The following is a 13,385-nucleotide window of genomic DNA, read 5'->3' on the forward strand; positions in this document are numbered from 1 at the left end:
CGGGTCCGGCGGAGAAGGACCCCGGGGCTCATCGGCACTATACCGGCAGCGGTATCTGTGGTGCCAGCGCGGTCACGACAAGTAAGAAAGTCGCGGTGCGCCTGGCGGAGTACCACCACTCGGCTCGCAACTCTATAGCCGCAACACAGTTCGGACTTCCCAATACTCGTTTTTTCCCCGGGTAAACTGAGTGATCGGACAAACACACAAAACATCCAAATAAAACACCAAAGAGGCGGGAGAACCCAGAGGTATCATCTCCATTCCTCTATCAACGTAAATGTATACCTTGTTTCCAATTTTTCCCATGTCCAAAAGCTGCATCTTCATCCCTGTCTCCCCTCCCGGTGTTTTTAAGGCTCCCGCATTCACGCACAAAATCGGTCGAAGAGGTCGTGCTCTGCCCGCGCACCCACCAATCACATCCGGACAAACCAAATTGTAATAAATACTTCACAGAATCGCCGAGTTGATTTTGATACACAACCAGTGGATTAAAACATTTCGAGTTTGTAAACATGCTTAGGGCTTTAAAGACATCTGTGCCTCGTGCCCATGCCTTGAAATCTCAACTCCTTTCCCAAAGACCCCTTTTATCGGTTTCGCTCCAAGTGGCCTCTAGACGGTCATTAGCTACCAGCACTGATGGATTTTTATCAACCACCAGTGGTAACTACATCGATGAAATGTACGATGCCTGGAAGCAGGATCCTACGTCCGTGCACGTGAGTTGGAACGCTTATTTTAAAAACATTGAAAACAATAATGTTCCTCCTTCCCAAGCATTTTCAGCTCCCCCAACAATCATTCCAACTGTTTCTGGTGGTGCTGCTGGATTTGTCCCCGGAAACGAACACATGTCTGAGGATGTGGTGACTCACTTGAAGGTGCAGTTATTGGTGCGGGCGTACCAAGTGAGAGGTCATCAAAAGGCAAAAATTGATCCATTGGGAATCTCGTTTGGTGATAGCGACAGCGCTATTCCAAGAGAATTGACCTTGGATTACTACGGGTTTACCGAGGCAGATTTGAATAAACAGATCACTTTGGGACCCGGTATCTTGCCAAGATTTGCCCAAGGTAAGAAATCAATGGCTTTGAAAGATATCATCAGTACCTGTGAATCATTATACTGTTCGAGTTACGGGGTAGAATATATTCACATTCCTTCCAAAGAACAATGTGATTGGTTGAGAGAAAGAATTGAAATCCCCAAACCTTTCACGTTTTCTCCAGACCAAAAGAGACAAATTCTTGACAGATTGATCTGGTCTTGCTCTTTTGAATCATTTTTAGCAACCAAATTCCCATCCGACAAGAGATTCGGTTTAGAAGGTGCCGAATCGGTGGTGCCAGGTTTGAAGGCCATGATTGACACTGCGGTGGACTTTGGGGTTGAAGATATCATTATTGGTATGCCCCACAGAGGTAGATTAAACATGTTGTCCAACGTGGTGAGAAAGCCCAATGAGTCTATTTTCAGTGAATTCACAGGATCCAAGGAATTTGACGAAGGTTCCGGTGACGTCAAATACCACTTGGGTATGAACTACGCTAGACCAACCACTTCTGGTAAACACGTCAACTTGTCTATTGTTGCTAACCCATCCCATTTGGAAGCTGAAGATGGGGTTGTTTTGGGTAAGACCAGAGCCATCCAGCACTACAAGAATGATATTGGTGACTTCAAAAAGGCCATGTCTGTGTTGTTGCACGGTGACGCTGCTTTTGCTGCCCAAGGTGTGGTGTACGAAACCATGGGGTTTGCTAACTTACCTGCCTACTCTACTGGTGGTACTATCCACATTATTGTCAACAATCAAATCGGTTTCACCACTGACCCAAGATTTGCCAGATCCACCTTATACCCATCTGACATTGCCAAGTCTATCAACGCCCCTATTTTCCATGTCAATTCTGATGACGTTGAGAGTTTGGTGTTTGTGTTCAACTTAGCTGCTGAATGGAGATCAACTTTCCACTCCGATGTTATAATTGATGTGGTTGGATACCGTAAGTACGGACACAATGAAACTGATCAACCAGCTTTCACTCAACCTTTGATGTATAAGAAGATTGCTGAAAAGAAGTCTGTCTTGGAAGAATACACTGCTCAATTATTGGCAGAAAAGACCTTCACTCAGGAGGACATCGACGAACACAAGAAATGGGTTTGGAACTTATTGGAAGAATCTTTCGCCAAGTCTAAGGAATACAAACCAACTTCTAGAGAATGGTTAACTACTCCATGGGAAGACTTCAAGTCTCCAAAAGAATTGGCTACTGAAGTGTTACCCCACTTGCCAACTGCTGTTGATGAAGCCATCTTGAAGGATATCGGTACTAAGATTAGTGAAGCTCCAAAAGGTTTCGAAATCCACCGTAATTTGAAGAGAATTTTGAACACTAGAAAGAAGTCTGTTGATACCGGTGAAGGTATTGACTGGGCTACCGGTGAAGCTTTGGCTTTTGGTTCTTTGGCTTTGGAAGGTTACCATGTGAGAGTTTCTGGTCAGGATGTTGAAAGAGGTACCTTTTCTCAACGTCATGCTGTTTTGCACGATCAAACCTCCGAACAAACCCACACTCCATTGAACAACTTGTCTGAAGATCAAGGTGCCTTTGCTATCTCCAACTCTTCTTTATCTGAATATGGTGTTATGGGTTTCGAATATGGTTACTCTTTGACTTCCCCAGATGCTTTGGTAGTGTGGGAAGGTCAATTTGGTGATTTCGCCAACACTGCCCAAGTTATTATTGATCAATTTATCGCTGCTGCTGAATCTAAATGGAAGCAAAGATCCGGTATTGTTTTGTCCTTACCCCACGGTTACGATGGTCAAGGTCCAGAACACTCTTCTGGTAGAATTGAAAGATACTTGCAATTGTGTAATGAAGATCCAAGATACTTCCCATCTCCAGAAAAGTTGGAACGTCAACACCAAGACTGTAACATGCAAATTGCTTACCCAACTACCCCATCCAACATATTCCACTTGTTGAGACGTCAAATGCACAGACAATTCAGAAAACCATTGATTTTGTTTTTCTCCAAGTCTTTGTTGAGACATCCATTAGCCAGAAGTGAATTAAAGGAATTCACCGACGATTCCCACTTTCAATGGATTATTGAAGATGTTGAATTAGGAAAGTCTATTGGTAACAAGGAAGACATCAAGAGAATTGTGTTATGTACTGGTCAAGTTTACACTGCGTTACATAAGAAGCGTATCGCCTTGGAAGACACGACCACTGCATTCATCAAGGTTGAACAATTACACCCATTCCCCTTCCAACAATTACGTGATGCCCTTGACAGTTATCCAAATGTTGAAGACTTGGTGTGGTGTCAAGAAGAACCTTTGAACATGGGTCCATTTGCCTATGTCCAACCAAGACTCTTGACGACCTTGGCTGAAACCGAAAACCATAAGTCTTTGACTTTGCGTTATGCCGGTAGAGATCCAAGTGCTAGTGTTGCTGCTGGTTCTAAGGCCATGCATACGCAAGAAGAAGAAGCGTTCTTGAACGAGACTTTCCAAGTCTGATCAGTTTGCAGTTGTCATTTTTTTGTATCGTTCGATTATCCAAGATGCTTGAGTTAGTGCATTCAATAAATATTTATTTGTCCTAGAATTTGTGAAACCCATTGGTGGTTTACCAACGTTGGAACCTCTATACTATATTGCGCTCTCAAATTCACATTTCCGCGACTTCCATAAACAGTGGAGTAAGCACTTACTTTTCAGCATGAACGATCCTAATCTCTGGTATCGTGACAAAGATACCTTGTCCATAGGTGGAGTGATACGATATGTGGTAACATACCAGCGCGAGGACAAGACTGTCACCGACGTGTTTTTGCGGTTGAAAAACATAGAGAAGACCACCATACGAGCTATTCATATGCTAAATGGACCCTTTATTTTATATTGTCATGTTGTACCCGTCAATTACGATCAACGAAAGAAGTTTGTTCAGAAGGAACGGGAGATACATTTCAAGAACTCTTTAAAACCCGGTCAGACGTTCAATGTCAAGCTTCCATTGAACGATAACTCGAGTGTACAAGACAGTGAACATGGTGATGAATTCTGCTGGTACATCGATGTGATTTCCCAGATAGTTATTTCCAAGGCCACCACTGTGCTATACGATATGACTATTGGCAGCAATATAGAGAGCATGAAGAAACTCAACCATGGCCCGTTAGCGACTCTTACATCGCTCACAGGTCAAAGTGTAAACAAGTACATCAAGTTAAATGAAAGTTTCAGTCCGTGTTTACAAGTGAAAAAAATCACGGGTGACGAGCTATGGTCAAGGCCTCCCACATACGACAAACCCGTACACTTGATCATACTTACACATGGGATTTTTTCGAACTTGACCGCTGATATGTTGTATTTGAAGGAAATGATAGAAACTAATGTTCGAGATAACGTGTTAGTAAAAGGATTCAGTGGTAATGCTGGAAGAACAGAAAGAGGGATCAAGCGTATGGGCTCTGATCAAGGGAAGTATCTAATGAAGCTCATTGAAACCCTCTTGAGTCAAGGTGTCAATATCGATAGAATTTCCTTTATTGGCCATTCTCTTGGTGGATTGACCCAATTGTATTCTATCAAGTATATTCTTGACAATGACCACCAGTTTTTTACTAGAAACAACATACAACCTTACAACTTGGTGTTCATGGCCAGTCCTCTTTTGGGAATTTTGAATGAAATCAGCTTTTTACTTTCTTGGTTATTGGACTTGGGAACGTTGGGAAAAACCGGTAGAGACCTCACTTTGAGCAAGGGAAAACTAAAGGGAAAGCCTTTGTTGGAGCAGCTTCCTGATATGCTTCATAGCTTCATGAAACAATGCAAAAACCTAATCATATATGCTAATATCATCAACGATGGTATTGTACCATTGAGAACCAGTGGATTGCTATACTTAGACTACGTCACCCTAGACAACGTCAAAGACTTGAAGCTGTCAAAGGAAACGCATGGCAATGATCGAACTGTAGGAGAGATTCCTGCCGTGAAGAATAATGATAAACTTCATGTTCTTGACAAGTACAAGCAATTCATTTCATTGAACTTCAATTGGGATGTGGGTGACAAAAAGCGAAGGAGGCTCCACGATAAGATTCTAAGGATTAATGCTAGAGGAAGTGATGCGTCTTTTGGCGTAGACGAAGAGAATGATAATTCGATGGCAATGTCTCAGGATGATGCAGAAGAGACCGATTTATCGTCAGACAATGACGAAGAAATACCCAATTTGAACATTCCTCCCAAAGCTTCAGTCATTGAGTCTGCAATTAACACTTTAATAAGCCCCATTCCTAACCAGAATTATATCTTGAATCCTGAGTCTAGGCACTCGCCAATATTCCATGACAAGTTTTACAAATTTACCGACTTACCTCCAGAGAAGCACGAACGAGCATTATTCAACAGAGAGAAGAGACAAGTACGAATAGCCCGAAAGTATCACCAAGAGCTCAACTGGAGAAAGATTTTGGTTAGACTTCCTCCTGATGCTCATAATAATATCATAGTAAGAAGAAGGTTTTCAAACGGGTACGGATGGGGAGTGATTGATCATTTGTGTGAGTTGTTCAACGAGGAGAATGATACAGAAAGAGTGGGAACTTCCAGGCTTGAGAAGATCAAGAGCAAAATCTAACGATTAATGATAACTTATATTACTTAATTTAGACACGAATAATATTTATGCCAGAATAGTTGACTTAGGCCTTGTCGAACTTTGCAGAGATAGCCATGGCATTGTTGACATTCTTTGGGAACTCCCTAACAATAATTTCACATCTGACTTCTTTACACAAGTCTTTCTTCTTATTCGGAGGCACTTTATAGAGCAACTCCAAACCGCTAGCATTTTCCAAGGCTTCTACTGGGACCTGGTATTTGGTTAACGGGTCATCATTACTTATCACGTCGTTTGGTAACACAAAAGAAGCCACACTGATTTGGTCGCTGTTGTTGTTCTCTCCAACTACTAATTTGAAAAAGTGAGTTGGAACTGCAACTGTGGGAGGAGAACCAATTACCTCATATTCAACTCTATATTTACCATCAGCACATTGTTTAGGTAAGTACAAAGGACCGGTCATGATTCTAATATGGTCGTACTTCCCAGTAAGTCTCCTACAGAAGTCTTCAAAATGAGCCCAGTAGTCTCTGTTAAATCCTTCTCCCACCTGCGGTGAAATGTTTGTCAAGTAGAAGGTTTCGTTCAAGGCTTCCTGACTGAACTTTGCATCTGCTGCCGGAGCATTGTGGCCTCTGTCGTAGCCGCTTCTGAAGAAATCTCTCAATCTGTTTCTAAACTTCACAGGTATCTGCTCGTCTTCTCGGAACACTGATTTCTTTCTATCAACCCCTTGGGTAGACTTGATCGAGTCTCTGGTTATATGTTCGACGATCCAGTATGGGTTTCGTTTAGCTCTGTCGTAACAACTGACAAATTCTTGTCTTGTTTGCAAATCATGGATCGGACCGGGAAATCCATATTTGTAGAAATCTTGTGGATTCACCAGAGATGGTAAGTTACTTTTCGGCGTATAAGGAACAGGTAAGTTTTTAGTCTCAGATTTTTCTTGAGTCTTGGACTTACTTCCAAGTCCCCAGAAGTAGGAAGTAATGCCCACAGTTCCTATTGCAACTGTATTCACTAAGAGTTTTGGCATTGATATCTTATTAAAATTTTTCTGCGCGTCTTTGTATTTAGGCTGCAAATACCAGATGCATTGTTTGTATTAATTTAAACCTATTTTCTGAGTTCTTTAATGAGCCTTAATGTTGAAAAAAGTAGGATCGAGCAAAGAGGTCCAAGGAGTGGTAAAAATACTGCGAGCTTGTGTTCACTGGGGAAGTAAACCTGTTGGACGATATCTTTATCGAAAAAAGCAGATATCGAGTTCTTCAACGCGATTGAAGATTCGACCATAGCTCCTTTGAAGTTTTGCAGCATGAGATAATGGATGGAGGTTCTCACACTCTGTAAACTTTTGTTGACAAAGTCCTTTGTCAATTCAGGTACTGAGATTTCGTGTAATTCGTTGGTCAATTTGATCAAAGAGCTCAATGTCTTGATACTGTGTTGCAAGTTGTTCAAGATAGAGAGCTTTGTCAATGCGTCCACACGCACAGGTAAGTTCTGGGAGCTTTTAGATGGCACCCCCAAGAGCTTGAATAGCTGGCTGGAGAAGATTTCCATGATTTCAATTAACTCAACATCACAAATGTATACCTCATTATCATCAGTTAAAATATCGATTTTCTTGTTGAAGATGTGCAACCCACCGTACTGAGGTACCAAAAAAGAATTCGTTTCGGAGTTCTCAATAACCATTGGGAGGTTTTGATGATTGGAGGAAGGATAGTATATAATGAAATTAATCGAAGGGTTGATGTCGTTGGTGTTCAAGTTCCAATCACCAAAGTTGATAAAGTTTGATAAGTCTGATTCTTTTACCTTGTAAGTATTACTTTTTTCATCAAATTCACTTTTGATGTTCAACTTCGAGTAATATTGCACTTGGGTGGAGATGGTAAAGTTAGCATAATGCTGAAGACTGTCCAAAAGTGGACTGAGTAAGTCTTGGATCGTCTGAGTGTCCCAGCTGACTGGGTGTCCATCCTCTACGAACAAGGAGAAAATCAAGTTATACTTGGAAGAATATGGAATCACCACGTTCAGCTTTTCAGGGTGGGAAGATTTGGTGGCTTCAAAATGTTCGATTTCTTGTTCAAAAACTTCATTGACTAAAGCGTCTGCTAACTGTTCTTGGATAGCCCTTGAGTCCATCTCGCTGAAAGACTTCTCGAATACCAATACTTTATCATCAAGAGTTACCGAAGAAGCGCCCACAGGTTCGTCTACCCTGCCAAACAACACCTGGTAGTCTTCTCGGGAGTCTAGTATAGTTGAGTCCACTAGTGGGATCAACTTAAGTGACCAATAATCATTGAGTGCCGGGTGTTCTGTGGCCAACTTGGAATCCAATACAAGTTGTGCCTGGGAAATGAAATCTTCTTCAGCATCCACAAAAACGGAAGTACAAACACGTACATTATTTAACTGCTGTATAGCATCATTTAAGTCGTCAATAGGCAAGTTGGCTCTGTGGACTGAAGTAGTATACAAGAACCATGGATAACCCACGCATACCACCAAGATGATCGAGTAAAGTGCAATAACTTTCCTGATCCAGAAAACCTTTTCAGATCTGAGCTTAGGAGCCGCCATTTTGACAGTTGAAGTCTCCAGCCTTTTCTCTTCACTCATGAATATGCTTTGAGTGTGATCTATTTCTTTGACGTGTTGTGAAAAGTTTCGCGAAGCCAAAATTTGAAAATCTGGAGAATTGTTGCAAGCGAAGCTTCATGTTCAAGAAGGATCCGGCTCCGAAGGCTTCGGCCAATATTAAATCGTCCGAGAGACGGAAGTTGTATACTGAGATATGCAACATATACAACATGCCCCAAGAAAACATTCCCAAAGAGCTTTCCCTCCTGATTTTGCCTCTAATTGTTAAGCAAGCCACCTTCAAAAGCATTCAAAACTACCTGGGAACCATATATTTCGACGAGAACGAAACCCCACTTTATTTCAAGTCTAGAAACTCACAGCTATATCCTAGTCTTTTCACTTTATGGAAGGCTCCTTACATTTTACCTGTTGTGGTGACCAACTCATACGTTATTGGTGTTCTAGCTAATGGTGCTGACTTAATGTTACCTGGTTGTGGGGTACCATTTGATCATAGAATAGCAAGTGGAACTGTTGTCGGAGTTGCAGGAAGCGATGCGCCTTCTGTAATCAAAGCTGTTGGTATTGCGAAGATGGATTTAAGGAATATCTCCAAAACTGTAGGTACCTCGGGTGTGGCAGTCGAGGTTTTACATCACATAGACGATAAGTTGTGTGAGTTGAATCGTTTTGTGGATATAAAGGTTCCAAAGTCAATTGAGATTGTGATACCTTGGGAGGAGGAACTGCAGAAAGAAGAGGAAGTTCAAGAAGTTGAACAAGAAGAAGAAATGGTCGAGGAAGATGAGAAAGAGCATCAAAAACAAGAACAGGAACAACCTCAAGAAGAATTCAAAGAAGTAAACGATGTATCCCAAGAGCTAGAAGAGTTGCATGTACAAGATATAGACAACTTCTTTGTAAGGGCACTTCTACAATCCATCAAACTCGATACCATACAACTTCCAATTAACGCTTCCAATTTCATGGCTAGCCATGTTCTCAAGAACTTACCTATTCTTGATTCCAAGTACAAAAACATTAAGAAGACTAGCTGGAAGAAAACTGGAAAGTTTTTGAAGGCCATGAGCAAATTAAATTATATTCTGGTGAAAGGAAAGGATGACGATTTGACTATAACCAGCACTATTCCTAAGTCGGACAAAACCATAGAGGAGTTCATCACCCACAAAATAGAGAAATTGAAGAAGCAAGATTCAGGAAAAGATGATAAACTGTCAATCAACTTGATCCAATTGTACCAGCCAACCAACAAATACAGAATGTTCTTCAACAAGGTTGGAAAGGAGTATGACGACTTGTACACAGCGCCCGAAATCAAGGCATTGATTTCTGATTACATCAAAAAGGAGAACTTAATCGACAGTAATCCGCAAAATATCAAACTTGATGGCATTCTTGGTGATATTATACCTGGAGGCTCTGTTTCCCGAAGCGAGCTTGTGGTCAAATTCTTGAAGTACTTTTCTATGAGGTACATTGTTGTGCAACCTGGAGAAGATCCAAATGAATGCAAGGTTCAAAAGGGAGACTTACCAAAAATAGACATTGTCTGTGAAACAAAGATTGGAAGAAAAACCATTACAAGGGTGAAGAACTTCATCCCTTTTGGCATTAAACCTAATGTAATTTCAGAAGACTTGAGAAATTTATGTCAAGGGTCCAGTACTCTAGAAGACACAAGAGAGGGCATAGAGGCTATAGTTCAAGGTCCACACTACAAGAGTATTCACGAGTATTTGATTGGCAAGGGGGTACCTGCTGGTTGTATTACCTACGAAGATAAATCTAAAAAGAAGAAAAGACGTTAGCCTTATTTATAATACACAAGAATTAAAAATGATTTAGTAAATGTACAAAAATGTCATTATCACGTTACAATTTCAATGATCTTATTCGAGTTTCCGGCAGTCACAAAAGCACTCCTAGTTTCGGGATTGACGTTGAACTTCTGTGCTGGAATGGAGCCAGGATAAACGTTCGAATTTTTACACTGGCTCACATTCAAGTAAGATAATAAAGAGTTGGAACTCAATAAGGAATCTATTCCGGCTCTGGTAACACGGATACACCCTTTAAGTGTCAAACTGGTAAGGGAGTGTAAACTCAAGGAGACCGTCAACAATGAAGAATCACTAACAGCACTTCCACAGAAGCTTAAGTCCAAGGATTTAAGGTTCTGACACCCTATGCATAACACTTCGATCGAGATATCTGTTAACAGGCAACAAAAGTTTAGATTCAAGTTCTCCAAGTTAGGAAGAGAATTAGCAATTGAAATAATTGATTTGTCCGTCAAAAAAGTACAATCTTTCAAAGATAAAGTAGTCAACTTTGGGAAATATTTATATGTCCAATATTCAAACCCTTTATCGGTAATGGTTGTGCATCGTGTTAGGTCAAGTGCAGTCAATCTATCATTACAGTACTCTCCAATATGGTACATGACTCTGTCAGTAAGATGCTTACAGTATCCCAAGTTGATCTTGGTTAATTTTTTGCATCCGATGCCTTCGTAATCATCGAAGTCGTTATCATAATGCACTTCCTCCGGGGTTTGGCTTGGGACTTTTTCGGTCCATCCGATCAACCTTTCCACAACATTATCTCTAACTTTTCGACAGTTGGAAAGATCGATTTCTTCGAGATTCTTACCAACACTTGGCACTGTCAAGTCCATAATGGCCATAGCACCAATTTCCCAATTGGAAGACATTTTGATAGACCGGATTTTTCCAGAAATTCCAATCTCGTTCACCATATAACTGAAGCCTTCGTCAGTTATATGGAAACAGTTGGAGATATTGATCAGCTTTGGTCTAGACCCAACAAACTTAACAATCTCCATCAACGACTTATCATCTACCGATGTGTTCCACGGGGTTAGATCGAGGGTTTGGAAAAGGGTGGGAGAAAGATACAACAACTGTCTCCATCTTCTGTTAATCAATCTCATCTTCATAAGAGTAGGAAGATCCAAAAACTCAAAGATTCGAAGCAAAATGGAATCAGTAAGAGCCCCATTATGGGACAAAATAGACGATCTTCTTCTCAACTTAGAATCATTCAACTTCAACCTTTTATTCACAGGCATGTACACAATTTCAGGTTCCACAGACAGAAACTGATTGAGAGATTGAGTAGCATTCAATGAAGGGGTCAAATTCAACGAAATTGATCTTCTTGGGTTAGGTCTCTTTGGCTTGATACTCAAAGGAACCAACATTTGTGTTGGCGAATGGTTGATGGCCTTTGGTTTGGATTTTTCTTTCTTATCAGAACTTCGGTCCACTTTGTCAGCGATTGCACTAGGGGGAATAGGACTTACACTTCTGGAATGGAAAGGTTTGAAATCAAACTTGAATTCGAAGCCCTTAAAGTCAACCTTCTCATCGTCTTCTCTGGCTTCGAAGTTACCCAAATGTTCATTTTCGTTGTTTCTGAATTCACTGGTGAATCGCATATGGTCGATTAAAAATGGGTATTCAATACAGAGATCTTTCAATAAATTGGACCGAATGACAATCAAATCGACATTGGTGATGGACCGAATAGAAGCAGATCTCTTAAAGTTAGGTTTATTGGAAATCCAGGATAAGAACGACATCTCACCAAAGTAGTTGCTGTTATTCAATCTGGCAATCGGTTGTTCAGTATTGTTTTCACTGTTGAACTTGACCACTTCAACTTGTCCGCTGACAATAAAATAGATGTTGGATCCCATATCGTTCTCGTAGAAAATGTATTGAAAGGGCTTGAAGGTCAAGGGCTCAACTCCCAAACACAACTTGTGGATGATATTGGAAGGGAGGTTTTGAAAAATAGGTAGATTTTTGATAAACAGATTGATGGAAACAGTAGCATCCACCTTGTCGTGGGGCATGCTTTCGTTGGAAGCGGTTGTCAAGGAAGCCGCTGGTGTCAAGGGCGGTATAACCGGTTGCAGAGGTTGTTGTTTAGTTTTTTTATCCAACATTGCCAACCGTTCTTGGGCCTCATCTCTTATACGTCTTTCCATGAGCGGAAAGTACCGCAACACGATGTTGAAATCCTTCGAGGTGAGTACCCCCACAAGCACCTTGGTCCTGGCTATGACATTTGCAGTCCTGGGACGGTTGAAAAGAATACCAATTTCCCCAAAAAACTGGCCCGACGATAATTCGCTGTAAATAGACTCTCCGTCGGAACTGGTAATCAATACCGTGCCTTTTAAGATCCAGTACATGGACTTCGAGTCGTCCCCTTTCTTAATGATATACGACTGCGGGTGGTAGGTAACAAGCTTCAAGTGGGAAATAATCTTGTTGTAAAAGGAATTTGGAGCCTTTTTGAATAATGGAAAATTGGTCAAATCCAAGTTCTGTGTCATGAACGAGTTATCTGGAGACTGAATATCTTTGTCTATCTTATTGTTGTAGTTGAAATCGTCATCCATTAGTAGCCGGCTTCTCTTCCCAACGGTGGAAGCAGATATTAGGGGTGAGCCCGTGGAGGATATAGAGGAGTTTAACGATCGAACCGATGACTGTTCCGATTCTTCATCGAGGGATTCGTCGATCGAGAACAAGGGTTCTGCTGAGTTCTCGTCTGAGTACCGTAGTTTGTTGGAATTTTCTTTGGAAGTGTTGATGTTAATATTAATGTTGTTCAACGGCGACGGGTTGTCAGGAACAAAGTTATTATTGAAGGACATCTAGCAAGGTTTGGGAACAAGGTTTTCTGAGGTCAGTCCGGAGTTTCTATGAAGGGTTCAAGTGGAATAAGAAAAGGCTTTTGATGGAAACCAGAATTATATTGTTCTAGAAGATCTGAAATTAACAGTTGCCGGAACCGGCAGGAAGGGTATGTGGAAAGAAGTCACTTATTCAGCGGTGGAGGACACCAGGCACGTTTAGACAATAAAGGGAGAACCACTAGGTGGGTTGTAACAGTTGAATGATGTTTTTAAGCAAGTAGTAAAAAAGAGCCTAGAAAACACCGTCAGATAATCTTGAGATTTAAAAAAGATTCTTGCGAAAGGCTAAAAAAAGAAACGAGTTACCCCTAACACCCACACGCTTGAATTAAAACTACATAACTAATGACGCTAG

The 13,385-nt window shown here is 41.1% G+C and overlaps 6 protein-coding genes across 6 annotated transcripts; 3 read left to right on the plus strand and 3 right to left on the minus strand. All coding sequences in view use genetic code 12, as the record gives it.

Moving 5' to 3' along the window:
• Positions 1–518: 518 nt before the first annotated feature.
• Positions 519–3,548, plus strand: KGD1 (2-oxoglutarate dehydrogenase E1 component; the record flags this gene model as incomplete). Its single annotated transcript, XM_006685354.1, has 1 exon — positions 519–3,548. The coding sequence occupies one exon, from the start codon at positions 519–521 to the stop codon at positions 3,546–3,548; it is 3,030 nt and encodes a 1,009-aa protein (XP_006685417.1).
• A 202-nt stretch (positions 3,549–3,750) lies between these two features.
• On the plus strand, positions 3,751–5,685 carry PSN45_004940 (uncharacterized protein; the record flags this gene model as incomplete). Its single annotated transcript, XM_006685355.1, has 1 exon — positions 3,751–5,685. The coding sequence occupies one exon, from the start codon at positions 3,751–3,753 to the stop codon at positions 5,683–5,685; it is 1,935 nt and encodes a 644-aa protein (XP_006685418.1).
• A 64-nt stretch (positions 5,686–5,749) lies between these two features.
• Positions 5,750–6,709, minus strand: NUC1 (nuclease; the record flags this gene model as incomplete). Its single annotated transcript, XM_006685809.1, has 1 exon — positions 5,750–6,709. One exon carries the CDS (start codon positions 6,707–6,709, stop codon positions 5,750–5,752), a length of 960 nt encoding a protein of 319 aa, XP_006685872.1.
• An 80-nt stretch (positions 6,710–6,789) lies between these two features.
• GPI17 (GPI transamidase component) lies at positions 6,790–8,310 on the minus strand (the record flags this gene model as incomplete). Its single annotated transcript, XM_006685811.2, has 1 exon — positions 6,790–8,310. The coding sequence occupies one exon, from the start codon at positions 8,308–8,310 to the stop codon at positions 6,790–6,792; it is 1,521 nt and encodes a 506-aa protein (XP_006685874.2).
• Positions 8,311–8,501: 191 nt separating this feature from the next.
• Positions 8,502–10,106, plus strand: PSN45_004943 (uncharacterized protein; the record flags this gene model as incomplete). Its single annotated transcript, XM_066158402.1, has 1 exon — positions 8,502–10,106. One exon carries the CDS (start codon positions 8,502–8,504, stop codon positions 10,104–10,106), a length of 1,605 nt encoding a protein of 534 aa, XP_066014499.1.
• Positions 10,107–10,165: 59 nt separating this feature from the next.
• Positions 10,166–12,988, minus strand: PSN45_004944 (uncharacterized protein; the record flags this gene model as incomplete). The annotated part of the gene is made up of 1 exon (XM_006685357.2): positions 10,166–12,988. The coding sequence occupies one exon, from the start codon at positions 12,986–12,988 to the stop codon at positions 10,166–10,168; it is 2,823 nt and encodes a 940-aa protein (XP_006685420.2).
• Positions 12,989–13,385: the final 397 nt, after the last annotated feature.

Source organism: Yamadazyma tenuis, chromosome 7, assembly GCF_029203305.1.
Source record: "Yamadazyma tenuis chromosome 7, complete sequence".
In the NCBI taxonomy this organism is placed as follows: domain Eukaryota; kingdom Fungi; phylum Ascomycota; class Pichiomycetes; order Serinales; family Debaryomycetaceae; genus Yamadazyma; species Yamadazyma tenuis.